The sequence below is a fragment of the Catharus ustulatus genome, chromosome 1, assembly GCF_009819885.2.
Source record: "Catharus ustulatus isolate bCatUst1 chromosome 1, bCatUst1.pri.v2, whole genome shotgun sequence".
Lineage (NCBI taxonomy): Eukaryota > Metazoa > Chordata > Aves > Passeriformes > Turdidae > Catharus > Catharus ustulatus.
Window position 1 is genome coordinate 93,358,608 of NC_046221.1, and position 21,896 is coordinate 93,380,503.

The 21,896-nt window shown below is 37.2% G+C and overlaps 1 protein-coding gene across 4 annotated transcripts in view; it reads right to left on the minus strand.

Annotated features, from left to right (window-relative positions):
* PTPN3 (protein tyrosine phosphatase non-receptor type 3) overlaps positions 1-21,896 on the minus strand; it is a 183,100-nt gene that overhangs the window by 67,863 nt on the left and 93,341 nt on the right. For 2 of the 4 annotated variants that reach the window (XM_033064834.2, XM_042779417.1), the window contains 6 exons: positions 14,528-14,635; positions 14,328-14,385; positions 13,186-13,264; positions 11,797-11,841; positions 10,833-10,885; positions 1,904-2,024 (listed from right to left, as the gene is read on the minus strand). In XM_033064834.2, coding sequence (XP_032920725.1) covers positions 1,904-2,024; positions 10,833-10,885; positions 11,797-11,841; positions 13,186-13,264; positions 14,328-14,385; positions 14,528-14,635 — 464 coding nt within the window. Of the gene's footprint in view, positions 1-1,903; positions 2,025-10,832; positions 10,886-11,796; positions 11,842-13,185; positions 13,265-14,327; positions 14,386-14,527; positions 14,636-21,896 lie in introns of those variants that run through there. The other 2 variants (XM_033064824.2, XM_033064844.2) reach the window with 2 other exon arrangements.

A 21,896-nucleotide genomic window follows, 5' to 3' on the forward strand; every position in this document is an offset into this window, starting at 1 on the left:
TCAGCAATTCAAGCCTTTTCCTTCGTAAAAGTTTCCCAAGGGATAACATTAAAGAATGAAAAAAAAAGATAGATGTTTATAGGGCTAGCTTCGAAACTCTGTAATTGAGAATACCAATTTCAAAGCTATGACAACTTACAGATAACCTATATGGTTAACAGCAATATTTTTTATTCCATATTAGCAGAAATTTCATTCCAAAGCAACAATGTTCTCTCAAATGGTAAAAAAGTAAATTCTTCCTCTTTCCATCTCTCCTTCCCAGCAGCTCTGGTGAACACCAGAAGCATTCTTGTCAAGTATGTTCTTGGCATGGATCTAGACAAAGTCATGTTTGACACATAAGTATTCTCTATGAACGCCAAAGGAGTATGCAAGGAATACTGCCAGGATAAACAATAATTTGTCTGCCTCTCCTTGCACTCTGAAGTAAATTGGTTTAAAGAGTTTTCAAAAGAGGTGTTAAAACAATAAAGGAACATTTTTTCCAGTCCAATCTACTGGGTATTTTTATTCAGAGCTTCAATTACCAACATCTCTGTTAATTCCTATACAGAAGTTAAACTTCTCAACCATTAAGGCTTCACCCTACCAAAAGATACAACAAAAGCATTGATATCACTGAGAGGACCCAGGGAAGAAAGAAGTCTTTCCAACAGACCCCACCACACCTTAGTCTGGAACAATGCTAACTTCTGATCTTTCCTCTGCAGAACATAAGCAGTTTTATATCTCTTGCTACCACAGCACTAAATACACGAGCTCAACCCAGCCACCCCAAGACTCTTCAGAAGAAATTTCCCTCAATGGTCTCCAAGATGACAGCTTCCTAAAGACAAGGGGATTTATTCATTCCTGCCTAAAAGTCTCCCTCAAAAAACTACTGAGCCTACTGGGAACCGCAAATAAATTTGGAAGGAGTAGAGGCATCAGCTATTGCATGCCTGAACACGAAGTATTTGGAAAGAAGTCCAGATTGGTATCTCCAACAGAAAGGACAGCTGGAATTAAGAGTTCAGTGCTTATCTTCTTTTGCTCCACAAATGACAGTGCCTTCTCTGGACGGCTAGGGAGCATGTTATGAAGTTCTGAACTACTCACTACACCCACTAGTAGTAAAGAAACTGGAGGGAAAAGTAAGAGTATTGAAAGATCAGAAAAAAAACCAAACAACTGAGGGACATTAGGAAGAGATGAAAATGGAAATATTTAAGAGAATAAATCAAAGAAACTAGGAGAGCAGGGAATTAGCTGTGCTGCAGTTAAGATAGAGATAGAGAAAACAAGTCTACAGAGATTTGGATTTCATTTGCTCACAGACAATTTCCTGGAATGGTATATTTGCATTCAGCTTGCAAGTATCTGATCAACACCACTGATTGCAAAGCTGCAGTCTTACAAGAGATAAATCAGCAGGGTCAGAAAAAATAATTAGCAGTGCACTGACTGGAATAATCTGTTGCAGTTTTTGTATTACACTCAGGAGAGGGGAGCAAAAGCACAAAGTTAATTGAAGTATTTTATGGTTATGGCATTTCTTGAAGTTTCTTTACACATATATAGAAAAAAAAAATCTATAGAATTTCAAAAATGATCAAATGTCCTTCATGTAGCAAACCCCCTGAAACATCTAGTATAGTGCTCCAGATTGTTACCTTTAATAATGTTTAAGGTTAACTAATCTACTGGAGGTTATAACTAGAAATTTATTTAAATGTTTCAAAACATTAGCATCATACTCTGAATATAATTAATCTAGTACGTCAATGTAAACCCAAGTATTTAATTTAACAGAAGCTATATGAAACACAACTGGCTATTGTAATGAACTTGAGTCTTCCTTTTGACATCTTTTTTTTCCTTAAAACTCAAGAGGTGAGAGAGAACTAAAAGCTCACATTACCTGTTTTGCTCATGTTGTATTTCTACTTGGGTAAGAAAATCTTTGTTCTGCTCCGGTATAAAGTTGTAATTTGACAGATATCCTGAACAATGCACTGAAGCATTATAGTCTCCAAGTAGTGCTGTTAAGAAACAAGAAACACATATAGGAAGTTTTCATAGTTAATTGGATTTTTGTTTAGAAGAAATTCCTTCTCATTAAAACACATACACATATGGGAAAATGCAGAAATTACCAATAATTTCCCAACAGACAAGAAGTGTTGAACATAGGGAACTGTATGACCTCAGCGAGGTAAGATTTCTTTTCAAAATACACTAACCATAACTATAATCTCAGGCACTGAATGACTCAGTACTTTATTTATTTGGTTATGTAGCCTGACTTTAGCATCACAACCTGTAATAGCACCAGACAGACGTCATGTGCCTTGCCGACACAGACATGCAGTACTGCAACATCAGAGAACACCAAATTGCCTTAGTAAGAGATGAAAAATGAAATCAATTTGACACGTTTATTTGACTAGAACATATTAGAAGTCTTCAACAAGGTCTGTCACTTAGAAAGCATCCACACTTCACAAATTCAGGTAGAAATCACTCTACTACCAACTCCGGCACTATCCTAGAAATTCAGCTGTGAATTACCTAACAGAACATGTGAAATAACTGCTGATTGACACAGAACATAACCAAACTGCAACAAAAAGTAAATAACTATAACCTGTATTGTTCTGACTCTTTTTCATAAGGAGTATGGAACAGTGATTATAAAGCCTTAAAGTTTCCCAGAAATTATTGGCATGGTTTGCAAATTAACACAATAAGGTAATTGATAGACTGCAAACAATTCAGCATTTAAAGTTCCTCAGCTATATCAAAGTTCAAGAGTACACGTTTAGGATATACCAGTAATAATGCTGTTTTCCAGGATTTTTTTTTTTTAAGTACAAAAGGCATATTAAAGTGATTCAAGTTGAAGGGCATGAGAGGCACACCAGAAAAAACTTACACATAGTAATTATGTAGGATCTGTAATGCAGAGGATAACTAATATTTGCCATTTAATATATATTCAAACTGCATGATTTAAATATCCCAGAAAATGGAACTACAATGATACAAGACAATTCCCAGGGAAATGTTGTCAAAAGCTAATATAGTTGCCCACCCAATTGTCTGCATCGAGAGAGATATTTAAATGAAAAATGGAATGATAAAAAGCAACTAATTTACTTTGAATGCAGACAGTCTGGCATACTTAGCTCTTTCTTTTTAAAGGTAGTCAAACTTTAAATTAATTAGCAAATGGTAAGCAAAGGACTAAATATTTACCATGACAGCCAAAACACATATTTGAACATTACTATAAAATTTATCTGAAGAAGAACAAAAAAAAAAAAAAAAAAAAAGAACAAGAAAAAACAAACCAAAACAAAAATCCCCAAACCAACCAAGACAGAAGATGCGTAAGTATCATTAGAAACTGAAATGATTTTCAGGAATATCCATATATTGACAAAAGTACAAGCCTGGCAGTGCTAAGTCTAAAGGCACAACAATAAAAGCGAAAATCTTAAACTTCTAGAACTAAGTAGTATGCTAATAACAGTATGAAATAAAACCCACAATTTCACAATTACAGCAGATAGTTGATTGAGGATCCTTTCCCTTGCTGGATTAACACAACCCATCTTTTCTATGAAAAAATCTACATCTTTAAGGTTTGTTGCAGTCAGTTTGAATTCCAACCTTGCCAATGGGAAAAGGCCAGATTTCCAGGAATAAGAAAATGTAGTTTTCTACTTCAATTTTGTTTGGAATAGGAAAAGATATTTTTACTATAATTTTACCTTCTCTAAAGGGGACAACTGTTACTCCTTCATACATTATGAGGTAGAGTCTTCTCTCTTATCTTTAAAATAGGCTACTCTGTTTTTTTCCCTTCTTGCTACTAGCTACCTGAGGCCATGCCAACAAGGGGAGCAATTTAGCTTCTCCAACTCCCTAGCCAGCTGTTACAGTAGAAGAGAAACATCTTGCAAGACTAATGATCTCGTGTAAGATTTAATTATCTGAGTAGGGGAAAAAGGTTAGGACATATTGAGACGTCGGCAAGAATAACCCATGATGCGTCTATCTCTTTACTGGATTTCTCCAGAAGAGAGCAGAAGGGCACAAAGTATAAAAGACCTATTTCTAATCTGAGTTTCTCCTGACATAATTCCTGCTCTGATCATGAGTCTGTAGATACTAACTCAATGAAGACAGAGTATAAAAATAATATTTTAACCTTTCTCCATTCTAGACCAATGTTGCTCTTTAATTTATTATAACTCACAAACAATATAGCAGAAAGTAAGAGAAAGTGGAACTAAGGATGAGTGAAAAAAACAAACCCCTGATATTTGAATATCAGAATATTGTATTTTAGAGTTTTATATCTAATATGAAAAGCTTTAAAGAAAGAAATGTGATGGACCATTCATTTAGAGGGCCATATTCAGTAAAAAGAGGATATTTATTTTTTAATTTCTTGTAAAATAAGAGTTCACTAGCCAAATAGCCATGTTGACATGCCAAAACACTAGTTCTGCAAACTTCAAATAAATAAGGGCTTATAAGTGCTTGAAACACAAGTCTTGAAACCATATATGTTTACAGAGCACAGGATCTGTCTATGCCTCATTGAAGCCTAAACAAGCCTTCATATATATTCTTCACACTTTTTTCAAAAGTAGTTTGTTCAGATATCCTTCAAGGTGCACAAGATGATATTGTTCTCTAATTCTACAGACTTTGCTTGTAAACAATAATAATTTTTTTTTTAATTGCATACGAAGTAATAGCACCAGAACCTATTTCTGCTCATAAGCATTTTAAATAACTTCAGATAAAAGAAAGCAAATGTATGAATGACTCCTTGGCCAACCATGATGAGAAACCAGTTATAGATCAAATGCAAAAACTGACCCAAAGGAATGCCTACAAAAGCTAACTTCTTGCAATTTTAATATTTTAGGTCACATAAATAAAGCATAAAAGTGAATTGAGTTGCATGTTTGAAAAAAAAAGGTTAACTATATATAAAGATCAAATTTGCAGAGGAACAGAATAAACAAATCACAGGAAGAGTCTTGTATATAAATTGTAAAAATCCTCAGGTATAAAACTCCAGTACTGCAGTCCAGGAGTAAAACACAGTTAGGATCACATGACTGGCCTCCAAATAAGGACAGCAATAATGACACATTCTGGAGATGAGGGTGAAATGTAGTGTTAAAGGCCAATGATTAATTTATCTTCATAAGAACACTGAGGCACAAAAAGATTTTTCATCTACACAGTTTAATCAGTTTAGAAATTTTAAGTGATTGCTTCTTGGTACAAGAAGAGAACAGAAGAAAGATGAACTTCATAAACATATGAACAGCATAAACTGTTTCTCAACAGTAACTACAAATTATTCAAGTATTAAAATGTTTCTGGAATCAGAGAACAATCTGCTACAGCAGAATTCAGTTTCAAAGAACCAACATAAAAATGGAGACACTTATTAAAGACAAACTAAAAAGGTACATTGGAATAAGTAAAATGACACCATGTTAATGATGGTTTTCACAAGAAATTCCTTAAATGACTAAAAATCCTCAGAAGTGAATGTTGAGAGAAGGAAAGGTGTTTCAACAAGTGGAACCTGTATCCAAATAATGATGCGAACATGAACACTAGCCCACTCAGTCCCTAAGTAATTGTGATGTCCCTACAGGACAAGTAGAACTAACTATCGTGTTAGTTAAAACTAATTTGTTTTGTAAAAAGAAATAAGGCTTCACACTCAAGAGCCCTTACAAAATGTTCAGCCTAGGCATGACCGTAAATAGCTGCTTATGACCACTTACAACAGCTGGTCGTTTTGTGGTAAGACAGAATGAGAAATTAGGCATTAATAAAAACAAAGGAACATTTGTAGAGGGGGAAAAAAAAAAGAAAACTATGCGTGTACAATGGTAGTCTCCAAGTTATTTACCACTCCAGAATGAAAAGTGAGCCAGTCATTGTAATGCCTTTTATTAAAAGAACTGAAAAATAAAAATCAGCAGCTCAAAACCCAGACACAGTTAAACAATGACACAAAAAAATAGTCACAAAGAAAAGGAAGAAACAAATTAAAAACTATAAATTATATTGAGTTGCTGTTTCTGCATCTCAAATACATGTAATTCAGAAACCATACAGAGACAATTAAAAAAAAAACTATAGAGAAAAGTAAATTATAATCCAAAGCACACAGTATTCATTTTGAAGAAGCATTGGGACAAAAGACTTAAAGGAATAGTTACCAGTATTCCTAAAACATTGTGAGGCTTTGCTAAACTAATGCATCTGATACTCTACCTTATATGTGGTTTCTCATCATTCACCACTACTCATTTGAAAAATCACAAAGTCATTTAGGTTGGACAAGACCTCTAAGATCCCTGAGTCCAACCCTAAACCCAGCACTGTCAAGCCCACCACTAAAACAAATCTCTCTGTGCCACATCCACACATTTTTTAAATACCTCCTGGGATGATGGCTTCACCACTTCCCTGGACAGCCTCTTCCAAAGCCGGACAACCCTTCTGGTGAAGGAATTTTTTCTAATTCAGAACCTAAACCTTCCCCAGTGCAACTCAAGGCTGTTATCATGAGTGCAATATTGTATTACACGGACCTTGGCCTTGGTCTGGGGAGTCTTCTTTCCCTCTTTTTAGTTATGTTACACAAAAATATTTAATAGGCTCATCCAACTTAAAATACAGAAAAATAGTATCAAGTCTAAGAGGCACCGTAGAAGGTCAGCTCCTTCAGCTACAGCACTGGCCACTATCTCAATCTGGGTTTCTCCACCCTGGAGATTGTACCTTGTTTTGAAGCACTGCCATTCAAAAAATTATTTCTGGCTTAATGGAAGACCATCAACAAAAACAATATTTGAATCAATGATCTCCCGAAGTGGTCTCTGTATCACCTAACACAACTGTAAAATATAATTGAGGAAAACCAGCCCAAAGAGCTGAAGATTTGCTGTGTATAAACAATCAGGACACTCTTAGAAGATCCATTGTACAGAGATGCTAGTAAGCTCAGGAGTTGCAATCTCAAATTCAGTGAACCATATGGAAGGAAATGGGAATATATTTCAATTAATCTCTCCAAGCTGATTCTTGTATTGGGAGTTTCATCACCATCACACAGATAACACTGTCACGGCTGATGACAGGTACTGTACGATATGACAAAAGGTACCTCTGACTGAACAGCACTGATGCAGGCTTCAGAAGAACAGACGTCACATGCACACAATCCTCAGACTACCCAACACATCTAAGTAAGTAAATTCAAACACTGGAAATTCAGCTCTAAGTTCTCTCTATTAATCCAGTCTGATTTTGATTCTAAGGTACAAGGGTTAAAGATGCACTAGAAAGAAGCAAAACCTGGATGATCTGTAAGCAAATCTCTCAGCTTACAGGAGATGTCCTTCTGAGTATTATTTCATTTTAAGAAAGCATGGGTGGACAGCACACACAGGAAAATCCCCAAATGCTAACCAAGAAAAGAGCGAGGTCTCCATAAACTATTAAGTCTGAGGGGTCAACCTAATTTCTATAAAGTGAGGCAAAAATTAAAGTAAGTTAGAAGAGTCAGGCCTCATTGAGGAGCTGCTGTTGCTGTTTCTCTAAGCCTACAGACCACCTCTACCTCTGGGATATCAATCTTCTGACATTCCTAAAATTCTAACTCTCTTATTCCCAGCTCCTGAGAGACTTTCACACTAAATTCAGCTTTCCTTGACTCCTCATCATTACCAGTTTTCCTTTCTTTAGAAGAGGTTAAAGTCCATTTGAATCCCTAGCAACCAGTGAACCCCTTTCTGAACAAAGTCCCGAAGACAGACAGCAGTGTGCTAGAGATGATTCCTGGCTCTCAAAGCAGGGCTGAGAGTAGCAGTACTGCAGGAAAAAAGAGCAACTGATGCTCAGGAAAAAACAAGCTTAGAAGCATTCATAACATCTTTGCTGGCTTTATTGCTGTGCTTCAGATTCAACTCCCAAGTCAGCAATGGATTTATTAACGTAAGAGCATAGTCTCACAAAACCTATGGGGTTTCTCACATACCAGTAGCTGGACATTTAAACAATGGTCTGGAAATGGTAATTTGCTACATGAAGTGATAGAAAACAATTGGTGCTACATCAGCTTTGTGACATCTGAAATTAAAAAAAAGGAATATTTGTACTGTATAGGTTTCCTTATTTGGTTTCATAGACGGTACAACATTCCCATTTTACACTAGCAAAAACACATGATTTATCATTAAGATTTTTCAGTATGAGTGTATCCTTCCAACTTCAAAATGATGAAATTATTTGACATACACCTTAACAAGTTCTTATTAAAAAAATTTTCAAAATCCACTGACTGTTTTGTCACAAAGCACATTCCATATAATACACTAACAACTTATTCTTGAGGTGTCTGAACTATGTTTGTAATCAGGTTCAGTCACACGTTAGTCAGACACAGCATTCACACCCACTTGCATTCCCCTGTAAGTTAGCCCCACCAGGCAATGCAGGGTGTGCTGCAGCAGGGCAGAGGGACACGTCACAGTTTTATTTCAGATCAAATAACTGCGCAAAGGGCACTACAGAGAAGCAGCATCTCAGCAGCACAGCAGATATCACCAAAAACCGTCCCCAGCCAAAGCCTCTGAAGGCCAACCATACAACCCACACATGAAAAAACTTTAGTTAAGAAGCAGGAGCGGAAATATCAAATGCCAGACTTCATACACGGTGAAGGAGATCTGCTTCAGCCCTCCCATCAGCAACAACTGCTACACCTTTTAAATAAACAACCCACAAGGTTGTCAGACAACAAGGATTTCCCCTTCTGCATAAAACAGAAGCTACAGAAGGAGAGAGCAGCCTGAAAGCTGCCAAGAAGTGGCAGTAAATAACTTGGGTAGAACTGATTCATGGCAACCTCAGACAGTGGATTTCTCATAAGCAGCTATCTCATACCAAGAACTTCAGCTCTCTTCACTATATATGATTAGAAATTAAAACACTAATAGAAAACTACTTAAAACAATTTCAACTGATGGGAATTGCAGCAAATATGACTCAGTAAGGAGACAGAAACCCTTGCGAAACTCTTGATTTCAAAAATGTCTTTCCTATGCCATCATCATCTTCAGGTAAAAGCAAAAAAAAGAAACCTTAAGGGAATATGTTTTTCAATTAAACATTTAATTCCTTACCAATGCAGAGAATAAATATCAGTATCATACAAACAGCAACAGAAAGGAAATCAGGAAATCAGAAAAAAAAAGGTTACTTTGGGGTTTGGGGTTTTTTGTGCTTTGGTTTTTTTAAAATTAAAAAATTGAAAATTAAAAAAAATCCCCACCATCTGGTAAAAGCAGCACTATCAGCAGTTAGAAAAAACAGGCAAATAGCTCAATGGGAAATCCAGAATCCACCATGAAAGAATGATTGAAACACACTCAAGCATCCTCTGAAAATCTTCACTGCCCTTCTATCATTCTCCTTTAGTAAAGATAACTGCATTAGTAGGTATCCTACCCTAAGCACTTGAAAGGGAACAGTCATAAAACTGAAGGGGAAACAGGAAGAACTTCGGAATTTGGGATACTAGATATGACATGATTAATTTCACTTCCTGATAAAACCTTTGCATTCTTCCTTTTTGAGCTTTAGCACAACCGGATCACCAATAGTTCATTTAGCAATCTTAATGGTGCCAAGTGTTTCAGCCTTCAAGTGCCCTTACTGGGTCTCAGAAACACCAGAGCAGGATGCATTTCATTCGGCTCCAAAACTGGGACTGCCACATACTATGGAAAATTCCAACTGTTCTTACTGAAGCTTGAATCTTATTACAATATCACTTTATAAAAGAGTGCAACATATGACATGCTTAAACATAAAAGCAAATGTTTCATAGACTCTTAGGGTTTCAATAGATACTAAAAGTTTATCACATTCTTCTTTGAAAACCACACTTCATTTTATCTTGGTTCTTATTTCAAACAAAAATTACCTCAATTGTTTCTGTGGGCCTTGCTAGCCTTTCCATAAAAGAAACTAAATTCAGCTGAATTCAGCCATTTAGCCAATTCTTTACTTTCCCCTGATTATTTTAACAAATATCCAAACTCCACTATCCACTAAACCCTCAACCTTTTTTTTTTCTTTATTTGTTTAATGATAAAGGTCTGACTCCAGCTGTTTTTCTCTATCCTGATAGACAGTTGAGGATGCTTGTGAGGCATTGTCAGACTCCAATCTGGCTTTCCTACATAAGATGCCCTTCTAGTATCATCAGTTGAATTTTTTTTGCCAGTTGAAGGCAGATTAGAAGGATGCAAGTTCTTATATGTAGAGTCACCTTAAACGTATTGCAAAGGGCCAGTTTTACATAACTGACAAACCAAATTCCATTGTGTAAGAACACAGTAGTTTCTTAATCATGAGTTTACCTTCCTCTTATCTGTTTTCTAGATGACCACTTACTCCCTTGGAATGCTTTCCCATAGCTATTGTAAAGAACAGTAAGTTTCACAGTTTTGTTTCTACTGGGAACACAAACCTGACTTTTTTGTCAGTAGTCAGAAGCGCACATAAATAGCAACATTATTCTCATATCAACTTTTTTTTTGACAATCTAAAAAGTCTTCTTTTTCTATTTAGATTGTCTCTGAAGGCTGGTTTAATAACCTGCACCTGCATACTGAATATTCTGCACAAATAGATAAGGAAAGAAAACTCTCCCGACTTTTCACCGCCAAACACCCGAGAAAGTAGTTGGTCAAATTAATTTATTAGCAAAAAAATGGTTGGTTATTACTTACATTGTACTGCATATGATGCCAGGGGAATAGCATATTCCATAGGGCATGACAACCTGGCATGGAGAGGAAACAATTTTAGTTAAGCATAGGCTGTATGTGTGTCATATTGAAACTGTCTCAGACAAATTTATCTTCAAAGAGTATCTATCTAATTTTTTCTTACTAAGTTTGATTGTGAAAGCACAGTACAATTGGATATTAAACAGCTCCTTAAGTGAATGGAAGTAACTAATCAGAAAAGAGCATGTTCAAATTCTTACTGGATGCTTATTCAGGAAAGAAAAAGAACAAGAAATTTTTATGGGGCTCTGGACATTACTTTTTATAGCTGCGTTCTGGTGTACTTAAAACTAGACACAAACACTAAAATTACCCAAAATGCCCAGCACAAAGACAGCTCTGATCTTATGACCAAAACTGACTCAATAAAACAAAAAAAGCAAACACTGTAGGCAACTGACATTTGGCAGTAAAAACTTAAACCTTGTTTTCCTTTATCCTTTGTTTTAAAATGCACAAACACACAGAAATCACAGACAAATAAGCCATTGGGTATATGCCCACCATATAGGTAATATACCCTGAAATCACGAGAAACGATAGCATGAACTGCCTGTTGCTACTCCTGATTACTGCACTAGGTAGTGGGTCTTCAGGTTTGGAATCCCATGCCTGGCACACCAAGCCTTGAATAAAAATCTCTGTGGCTGATGTTGAGCCTGTTGATACACAGCACCTCCTACAGCTCATTCACAACAGACTTCTAAATTGTTCTTAATAAGAAATAAGCTATAAGAAAATTTGTAACATATCCTAGGAATGGGATTTTCTTCTAAAGCAATGTTCCACAAGGCATATTTATGGAATAACTGGGATAATTTTACAGCAACAATACCCTCAGGTAAAAGGTTTTTTAATTTTATTTTTAAAGAATTGTAGAGAAATTGAAGATTATTCTTATTACCTTCCTTCTGCAATATCAGTCTTCAACTGCAGGAAGAATAAATGCCTAGAAAAGATTTTTTTTAAAAAAAGAAACAAATATGCATTTATTTTTAAATTGTATTATTTAAATAGCTACATATATTAGTTTTATTTCATTAGATTTCCCAGCAAGCTATACAAACAGATGAACAAATATTAGTGGCATTTACAAATACACAATCATACACCCACTTACTCTCACAACATTTTTAAGGTTCTTTGGCAGACTCCACTGCAACTCCAGGGCCACAGTACTAATGTCACAATTAACACCACAATAACCAAACCACTACTGAAGTGCACTCTTTCTCTCTGGAATACTCATTTTGAATGCAACTGTTAAAATAAAAAATTTTAAAAAGCAAAACATCCCAAATCTCAGTCAAGGTTGACAGGGAGAGTCTATCTTAGAGCTACTCAATGGAGGATGAGACATTTCTCTAGCAGCATATGCTGACAAAAAGCTCTTAAACAATTCTCTAAGAGCAGTTCAGCCTTCTTATTAGTGTGTTTGACAATGTTAGCTTATAATGATACTGAAGAGTGGGCATGTGAAGAACCTTAAAGAGATCTTAGAATAATTTCAGTTTTAAAATGGAGAACAGTTTAAAACTGCATGATTAACAAATAACAAAACAGATCAAAAGCTAAATTTTCTAGGAGAAATATAATTTCACATGTTGTACTATTTATATTCCCAAGTCACTGAAATTAATAAGCAATGGAAGTGCTACCGAAAAGCCAGATTAGTGGTCAGATTAATGTGTGCCTTCAAACTCTAAACTCCAAATTACAGGTACTGAACAAAACAAGTATCCAATTAAAATGTTGTGGCAAATTAATTGAAAATTGCTTATAATTAATGCACCCCATCACCCCAAAAACTCAGAGACAGATTAAATAAGAAAACTTTAGAAGTCTACTGTGAACTGAAGCATTATACATCTTTGCATGTTACAAGCAATGGGCAAACTAGATAACAAGAACTGTTATCGGTTCTTCCCAAAAAAAAATAAACCCCACCCTCACACACCCTCAGCATTAAATCTACTACATATGTTCAAAACTGACTCAGTGCTGATACAAAACTTCTAAGATCAATAGACCTAGGGCACGCAGACATAAATAAAAAAAAATTTTTAAAAAAATTAAGATGCAAATAAACATAGTTTTAACACCTACATCTTTGTACTAACTTATACTCCAGCTGTATCTCCAAGTTTTCATCAAGTTGTCATCAAGTTCTCCATTCCAAATGCATTCAAGACTTATACAAAATTATCTATGTAATAAAGCATAATTTGCCAAGCTGCAGACATGGGCAATACACATTCTTAGTTCATGGAAGTAAAAATCAAACAGAAGTTACCTGGTTTGTTCTTGCTGCAGTGTGTTAGGATCAGGTATAAAAAACCTTACGCGAAAACGAAGTGTGCAGGGAAAGCCTCCTGCAATATTTTAGAAGAGCCAATAAATCTTTAGTTTAAAACTGAAAGAGCCTAATATTTTCATTTCTACATTTACAGAAAAAATATATTAACAACCACATAAAAATCTCACGTAGTTTTTAATGAAACTAAAATAAACTATGAGAAGTCCCTCCTGATGGACCAACACCAACTTTGGGAAGAAAATACTCTCACATGTAGTAATGCTTTCATTTAAAAAATGACTGTTGCATATTCCATTATGTATAAAAATATTATTGACCTTCCTTTGCCTCCTAAGTATTAGGAGAGAGAAAAACACTAAATATATTTAAGGTGTCTCAGCTGGGATAATGCTCAGTTCTATCTCACATAAAAATACATTAAATTACAAAAGTCCACTATACTACTTTTATGTATGAATTGAAATAAAAAGGCATGATCTGTAGTACAAGGTAGAAATTAAAGTGCTGAAAAACATAGCTCAAGTGTCACAAGCACAAATTAGGAGAGTACCATTCAGACCTCCTAAGCTGCTTTCCAGCCAGGGTTATGTTGGCTGGCCTGTCCTTCCTGGTAAGCATTCTGTGTTACCCAAAGTTGTATACAACAAGACATACTAGTACAACAAATGCATCTGGAAGTGTGTTGGTTTTTTTGGTTAGTTGTTTTTTAATAAAAATGCAATTTGGGGTTTCTTATTGTATGTGAGACAAGAAATTGCCAGAACCTACACACGGAACTGGCTATGCCTCCCTCAATCAAAACCCCTCTTCCTTTGCTTCCCTCTCAGGAGCAATTCTGGCACCACAATATGACTATTGCTTTCATGCCATCTAAGCATGTCTAACACTGCTCAGAAACCAGGTTTAGCTGCTATTATAGCATCAAAGTTAATGATCTACCAGGTCTTATTTCCACTCAGGTAGACGTAAGGAGAAGGATCTGCTGAAAAGGCTGGTGGACACAAGACTTACTCTTGAAGAAAAATCTATCATCTGGACAATATGCATTTGTTCTAGTCATAAGAGCATGGAAAACAGAACTACAAAGTTACAATCAAGATAGTAAAAACAAGTCTTACCTTTTAACTGTTTTCTAATAGGTTTGCTTGGTTCAAGCCATCGCTGTGAAATGAAAAACTATTAGATGGATTAAAATATTTACAAATAAATCTTGTTTCTTTATGTGCATGTGTGTGCATGAATATGTGTGTATACATACATGTGTATATATTTATACACACATATACATGCACACACATTTATTATTTATTATACTTACAGGTGAATCTACTGAAGTCTCATTTTGCTGTAAACCAAAATATTCCTTCTCTGTCACACCCAGCTGGTTAAAGGTCATATCCAACAAAATCTGTCCAGTGTCTTGTTTCTGAAAACAGAAAAGTTTAGAAGTGAAACCATGCAATGCTGTTACATTTCAAGACACAATTAAAACTAATTTGGTTTTGGTTTTTATAATGTAATTCATTAATAAAAATAGCTGCTAATTAATAATTTCCAAGTTTTTCAGCAATAAGAACTTTATTCTGATAAAGGTTTTGGTTTCTTTCCAAAATACTTTAGGCACATGAAATTTCCTAACACAAACAGACATGTATTCCAGCCCTTGATGCGGGTGCCACAAATGAATTGTAAGCAGGTCACCCCTCCCTTGCTCACAGTGGGAGCAATGTCCTTCTCTGGAGTGGTAGCCTGCAGGGATGGTTTGCAAACACGTGGGGCTCCTCTGGCCCTTGCTGTCACCACAAAGCAGCACAAAGGAAACCGTGCTTCCACATCAGCTGAAGGGAAAGTAAGTATATAGTAGGATGGGAAAAAAAAAGGAGGGCGATCCTGTGATCCAGCCGTAAGATGCCATACTTCAGCCTGCACTCTCACCTGCCCCCTTAGTGTCCACACACTCAACTGCCATTCAGCCACCCCATTTTCTGCCTAGATGTCCCCTAATTGTGACAGCAATCACAGAACTGGTGCAATGGTATCAAACAGGCAGCAGAGATCAGAAGTCTAAGGCTGGTGTAATTTCCCCCTAAACCAAAAAAGAATCTCCACGCCATGGCATTGCATAGAACAGATTAATCAACTTCTGCCAAAAAAACCCAACACTGAACACAGGAAAAAAAAAAAAAGCAAAACCCCCTCAGAAAGACTGCAATCCTAAATACACCAATAAGTAACAGATGGTTTGCTGTATTGGGTTCGTGTGGCTAGATTTTGGTACCAGGGAGGCACCAGACTTGCGAATCCCCTGCAGACCACGGTGAAGCAGCTCTGTCCCTGCAGCACATGGAGTCCCACAAGAGAGTCAGAGATGCACTTGCAGCCTGTGGAGGATCCCATGCCAGAGCAGGTGGATGCTTGAAAGGAGGTTGTGAATCAATGAGAAGCCAGTGGTGGAACAGGCTCCTAGCAGGGATCTGCAGACCCACGAAGAGAGAAACCGAAACTGAAGCAGGTTTGCTGGTAGAACCTGTGGCCCTGAACGACTGCACCTCAGGGAAGAGTGATCCATATTGCAGCAATTTGTGAAGAAATTTGTGGAGAACTATCTCCTGTGAGAGGGACTCCACACTGGAGCAGGGTAAGGACTCCTCTCTCTGAACAGCAGGAGAAACAACCTGTGGCAAACTGACCAAAATCCCCATTCCCTGTCTCCCTGTGCCACTGCAGGGGAGAAGGTACAGCCTGAGAAGGAGGGATGAGTGGTGGGAAGATGTTTTTAAGAATTATATTACTTCTCATCCCACCTTGATTTTGTTTGTAGTAAATTCAATTATTATCCCCAAGTTCAGTTTGTTTTGCCATTGACAGTATTTGGTGAGTACAGAGCTATATGGCATCTTAGCTGTAGATTTTTATATACAGAATTGCTAGACTGACAAAAAAAAAAAAGTAGGTCAGTTTGCTTTTTTCCTTGGAAAAAGAGAAAATTGAAGAAAACAAAGTTTCTTAATTAGTTTGAGATTTTTCCTAATGTCTCTCTTAAAAGCAGAAATAATCTGCACGCATAAAAAAAACCCCAACCCAAAAGCCCCCAAACCATAAAAACAAAAACTCTGAGAAAAATTATTTGAACTGCAAAAGAGAAGCACTTTATTCTTGAAGAAATTTCTTTAAGATTCAGCTCTGGTTTTATTAAGTTCTGATTTCTTAAGAAAATGTCTTGATTTTTTTACAATAATTTCTTGAATGTACGAGCCACATTACTGTGGCTGGCTCCAGTCTTGCTCAGTATGTAAGTGTTCATTTATAAGCTAATTCAATTCTTTGCTTAAACTTTTTTTATAATAGAACAGTCCACTAAGTCCTGTTCAGAAGACAGATTTTTACTCTTTTTTAATTGGGTACAACACTGTTGAGATTGAGTGCTTTAAAAGCAACATATTCCACGGTCTTCCCTTATCTCATAGAAGCTATCTTCCTATTTAAAAGATGGGAAAAGAAAAACAAAGTTTCAACCAAAGGATACCCACTTGACTTATCTTATTTTGGAGGATGGAATATTATCCAAGATTTTCTACTGCTAGATCAGAACTCCTAGCAGCTCATTGGTGACTTGAATGCTCAGGGTTACCATATCAGGCTGTTGGCCTCCTGTGGAAAGCTTTGCCCACTTTTCTGGAGTAAAGTTACATGTGGAAAAAACAATGTAGGCAACACCGAATTGTTGAGACTACCTTTTCCTCTCCAGCACTCTCCCATCTTATTTAACTTTCAGAGAAAACAGTTGAGATTTCAAATTAATTGTGAGACCACATGGGCCTGTAAAGGCTGTGTGGTCACTAAGATCAGCAACCTTGTGCCCTCCTTCTACTCCAGCTCCACATTCCCACTCCCCACCTTTCCAACAGGCTGTTGGCATAGTCAAACCACAGCACTGATCAAATCCTACATTTTTTCTTAATTAGCACAGGCCTAAAATCCAGCTCAGAAACTCTGAACTGTCAGTGACAGGTAAGGGCTATGCAACCATGCATTCCTTGTCACACACAGCCATGGCACCATGCACCTGTCAGGCAGCTTTGTCCTGCACCATCAGTGACATTGCCATCACCACACAGACTGGGATTTGTCCAGGAGAAATTATCCATAAGTGTACACAAGAGGGTCCTATGGTAAGAGCAGATGCCACCCTCTGAAATAATAGGCAACAGCTCATACATACCACTGACCATATTCATTTCTACAGGGTTGGGTTTTTATAAGCAGAAAGTTAAAACACTTCCAAGCACCTGCACAACTCAGAAGCCTAATTGCACACCCATGGTACACACTCCTGACAGCACCTAAATGAGCTCCTAAAGTTATATTATGACCAAAAGCAGTACAGTAATTTCACGACTATAAGGCGCTCCCTTTTGACTAAAATTTTGTCCCAAACCCAGAAGTGCGCCTTATAGTCCGGTGCGCCTTATAAAATGTACGAAGTTCGGAAATTTGCCAACACGGAATTGTGAGCTGCGAGCCGTGGGGGGAGCCGGCAGGGCCGTGGCAGCCAGGTGGAGGCGGGGCTGTGGGGCCAGGGTGCCACAGCAGCCAGGTGGAGGCAGGCCTGGGGGCCCACAGCGCCCCTCCTGTTGGGTACAGGCGAGCCCAGGGAGGTGGGGCTGAGCAGCGGTGGGCATAGCCCGGCCCTCCCGGGTACAGGCGGGCCCGGGGGCCCATGGCTGCCGGGTTGAGGCGGGACCTCGGCCAGCAACCGTGCAGGGGGAGCTGGGGGCGGATCCTCACTGTAAAAAAAAAGTGTGCCTTATAGTCCAGTGCGCCTTATCTGATCTACAAAGTTGCAAATTTTGCTGACTCCTGGGGGGTGCGCCTTATAGTCCGGTGCACCTTATGGTCCTGAAATTACTGTAATTACAGGAGATGGGGCAGATACGTTGATGAAAGAAGGTGTTCAGGAATATCAGGTTGCATTACAAATGGGGCAAGACAAGACCAGAGAGGGTGGATTTTTCTGCTAATTTTTAGTTTGAATTTCAACACTCTTTATTCCTTTTGGTCTCCTTTCTTCACAACAGCATTATCTCCTAATTCCTTTCTCAATTTCCATGTTTCCAGTCCTTCATCCCAATTCATCTGCCTTCTCCTCCTCTCTTCCCATCCCCTCACAACTGCATTCCTGCCTCTCCCCCAGCATATAAGAATTGCTAAGCCTTCTCATTGTTTTCCTGTAAAGACAAGCAAGCTCCCCACTACAACATTGTTGCTCAGCAGTCACAGTTCTCTCTTTGCAATGTTCCCATATGGGCCTCCCAACTCTAAACCCAGCTGTTCAGCCAGCACTAGTCTCGTCCACCTACACATCTATTTACTTCCCTTCTGCCTCTCCACATTTCCTAGGAAAAAAAAAATTCCAGCGCTACTTTCATGTGGTTCCAGTTCTTGTCCTCTGGTACTAAAAGCACAGTTTTTTTCCCAGTGCCTAGATCAAACACCAGTCAAGAAATCTAATCTAAGTAAAAAATGTTATTCTACATTGTTCAAGGCTTCTTGCTAAAATTCTCAGTTATAAGGGGTTTTGTTGTTTTCAAGGAAGCATTTATTTCCTTAAATTTGGTATTGCTTTAAGAAACACTTGTATTATTTTTCAGTCTATATACCTAAAAATGACCACACAGCTCATGCTGCACAGTCTTCAATTTACTTTGTGCATTAGCAGTTTTGCGACTGAGATGTAAAGTGATGCAGGTTAAGCATGTCACATCACCACTTCTGAATTTCGACATCCCTTCCAATACAATTCATCGCCATGGCATGTTCAAGTATTGCCATAGGAGGATGGCAAAACAACATCAGCTCAGCTGCTCAGCTACATTGGGTATTCGAATCAAGTTCTCCTTAACCCTATCAACCATTAGAGCAAATATTTAAGACACTCCTAATTAAACTCTTGCTTTTCTACAATGAAATTTTAACAATTATGGATTTTCCTCACTAGCCTGCAGTGCTATAATGACACAAGATAACTTAAGAATTTCAAAATTTTTACTGAAAAGAAACATTTTCAAGAAGTTTACATGTTTCCACCTGAAAAGAACTTTCCATTTATTTCATCTTCATGACATCTATCAATCCTTATTCTGAGTTGTTAAGCACTTTGCATCAACTACCTCATAACCACACGCTATTCACCCTCATTTAAATCTGTCTTCAAATCAATTAAAACTTATGTTGGATAGGCCAAAAATTAATACTTAAAACAGTTATAATTAACACCTATTACATTCTACCCATGCCACAACAAGTTCCTACAACATTGAGGGAATTTTAATTAGTCAAATTCAATTTCTAGTAAGTTAAACAACTGTGAAGAGAAAAAAGCTCTTCATTATATTTTAATGTCAAATACTGGAGTGATCAAGATTCACTACCCTAAGAACTGCATAAACTTAAGGTGAGATTGTTAGAACCTTGGACTAAAGAGGTAAATATGTATGTAAAGTTCTTCAGGTTGTTAACTGCTACAAGGTAAGTGGTACAAAGTGGTAATTTCAGAAGACAGTGCAATGTAAAGCATATCTCCCTGTCCTCTGCAGAAGCTTTGCCCCCAATTTCTGCTAATGATATCCACCCAGTTAAGCACCACCTAAGCTTTTGTAAATTCAGTCTCACTTCAGCCACAATATTAACTGCCTGTCATGTGCTGTTTGAGGTCATCTTTCCTAATTTTGCTTGTAACACTCATTTGCAACCAGACAGCCTACGTCCTTTGGTCCTAAAAGATGCATGAGCCTGAACACATTGCTACCACTTTCTTTTACACACAGCTAATTTGCTCTTCTGCTATCTCTGTCCTTTTCTCTTCCTGGAATTTATTTACCCACTTGATACTCTTATTCAAGGGTGGAAGATTTTGTTCATCTAGAACAAACAGAACAGGCTCTTTCCTAAGGTCCAGTCTTCTGCAGAGCATCCTGGTTTTATTTTCTATGCCTGCCTGACTGGAACTTCCCTCTCTTGTCTGCAAGAGGCCAGGATCCAAATGTGACATTCCCTGGAGGGCTGCCTCAATGCCAAAACTAACACTGTAAATACTTCCTTGACACCGGCTGAAGATTCTTGCCTGGTGCATGAAAGCACTCACCTTTTTCAGAACAGTAATACATGAGCAGCTCAGCCTGCAAACTGCCACTGCTCTCTATTGTTTGCAACTGAAAATTGAGCTTAAAAAAACATTACCTCATCTCATAAAAGCTATTAGTTTATACCCCTGATTTCCCTCTCTGCAATTACTCCTCATTCAAGATAACCTGTTACCTCATATTCCTGTATCTTTTTGTTGTTAATAAGGCCTCAAACATAATAATTTTGATTTTTTGAAAAACTTTCAAGAGCAACACATTAATGAAATCTGTCATGAACTCCCTTTAATGTCCTTGCACTATTTAATATCTCCTTTACACCAAGATCAACAGCCACCTCCTCAGCCAACTCCTGGCTCATGCCATAACATTTCTAGATTCCATGCACTTTAGTGCAGTATTTTCCTATATAAAGGTCATACAAAGTATTTATCCAAGGACAAACTTTTAACCCACTGTATTTCCTCTGCCTCACAAAAATGATTTAAAACAAACATATATATGAGGTTAGTCATTTCATTCTAACATCAGAAAAATTTTCCCTCCACTAATTCCTTCCTTCAGCATTTATTATGAAGTCATGCCCTACAAAGGGCTAAGACTAACAAGACTGCTGTAGGGCAGATCACTTTCTCACTGTGCTCAAAGGCGTCATCAAATTTCACACTGTCTTACTGCTTTCCACTCCAGTATACTGCCCTGTCTCAATACAAAACTAAATATTTGTTGCCAGCCTGAAACGTCATACAGCAGTTCTTTCAACATGCAGGGACACAGAGTAGCACCAAACCATCTTGTATTATCAAATAATACCAAGTAGGAAAACTTGCTGATAGACATACAAAAATTTTACATCCTTGCATTTTTCTATGAGTTTAAAATTATAAAACTCCCACTCACAATCAAAATGAACCTCTAAGACTTGTATCTTTGACCATTATTTTAAATATACTGATCATAGTAGTAGGTGCTCATTTTTTTTTGGAAGAAAAAAGTTAACTGAGGTGGAAGGAAAGGGAAAACATACCTTACAATTCAAGCTTCAATTCATGCAACTTTTTGTATTATTATAGCCTCATCATTTTACTTCTAGAAGGAAACACTATTACTAAAAGTCAACTAGCCTAAAAGGAAAAATCACAGGTAAAAAGAGAAAAACATTTACTCAGATATACAATGCAATTCAGAAGTGATCTGATGCTGTCCATTTTATCCCTTCTCAAAAGTCAGTTTACTGGACAGGTGCTTCCCAAGTGGTAAATGAATCAAAGTAGAGCAAAACCAGAAAATTCCTGCATGTTTATATCAAAAGTTCCAGACAAATTTGCATTATTGCAAAACGTATTATACAGAATACAACAAGTATTCTGTAAACACACTCAAAGTTGTATATGATCAAATTCTGTACATATCAGAATGACAGCTAACATTTTCTGAAAAGCCTATGCATTACAGTATTAGAATACAACAGAGATGGCATTAGGGACAGAAGTGAGTTAAGCTTACCATAAAATTGAAACACCCAAAATTTACTGGGAGGCTTCA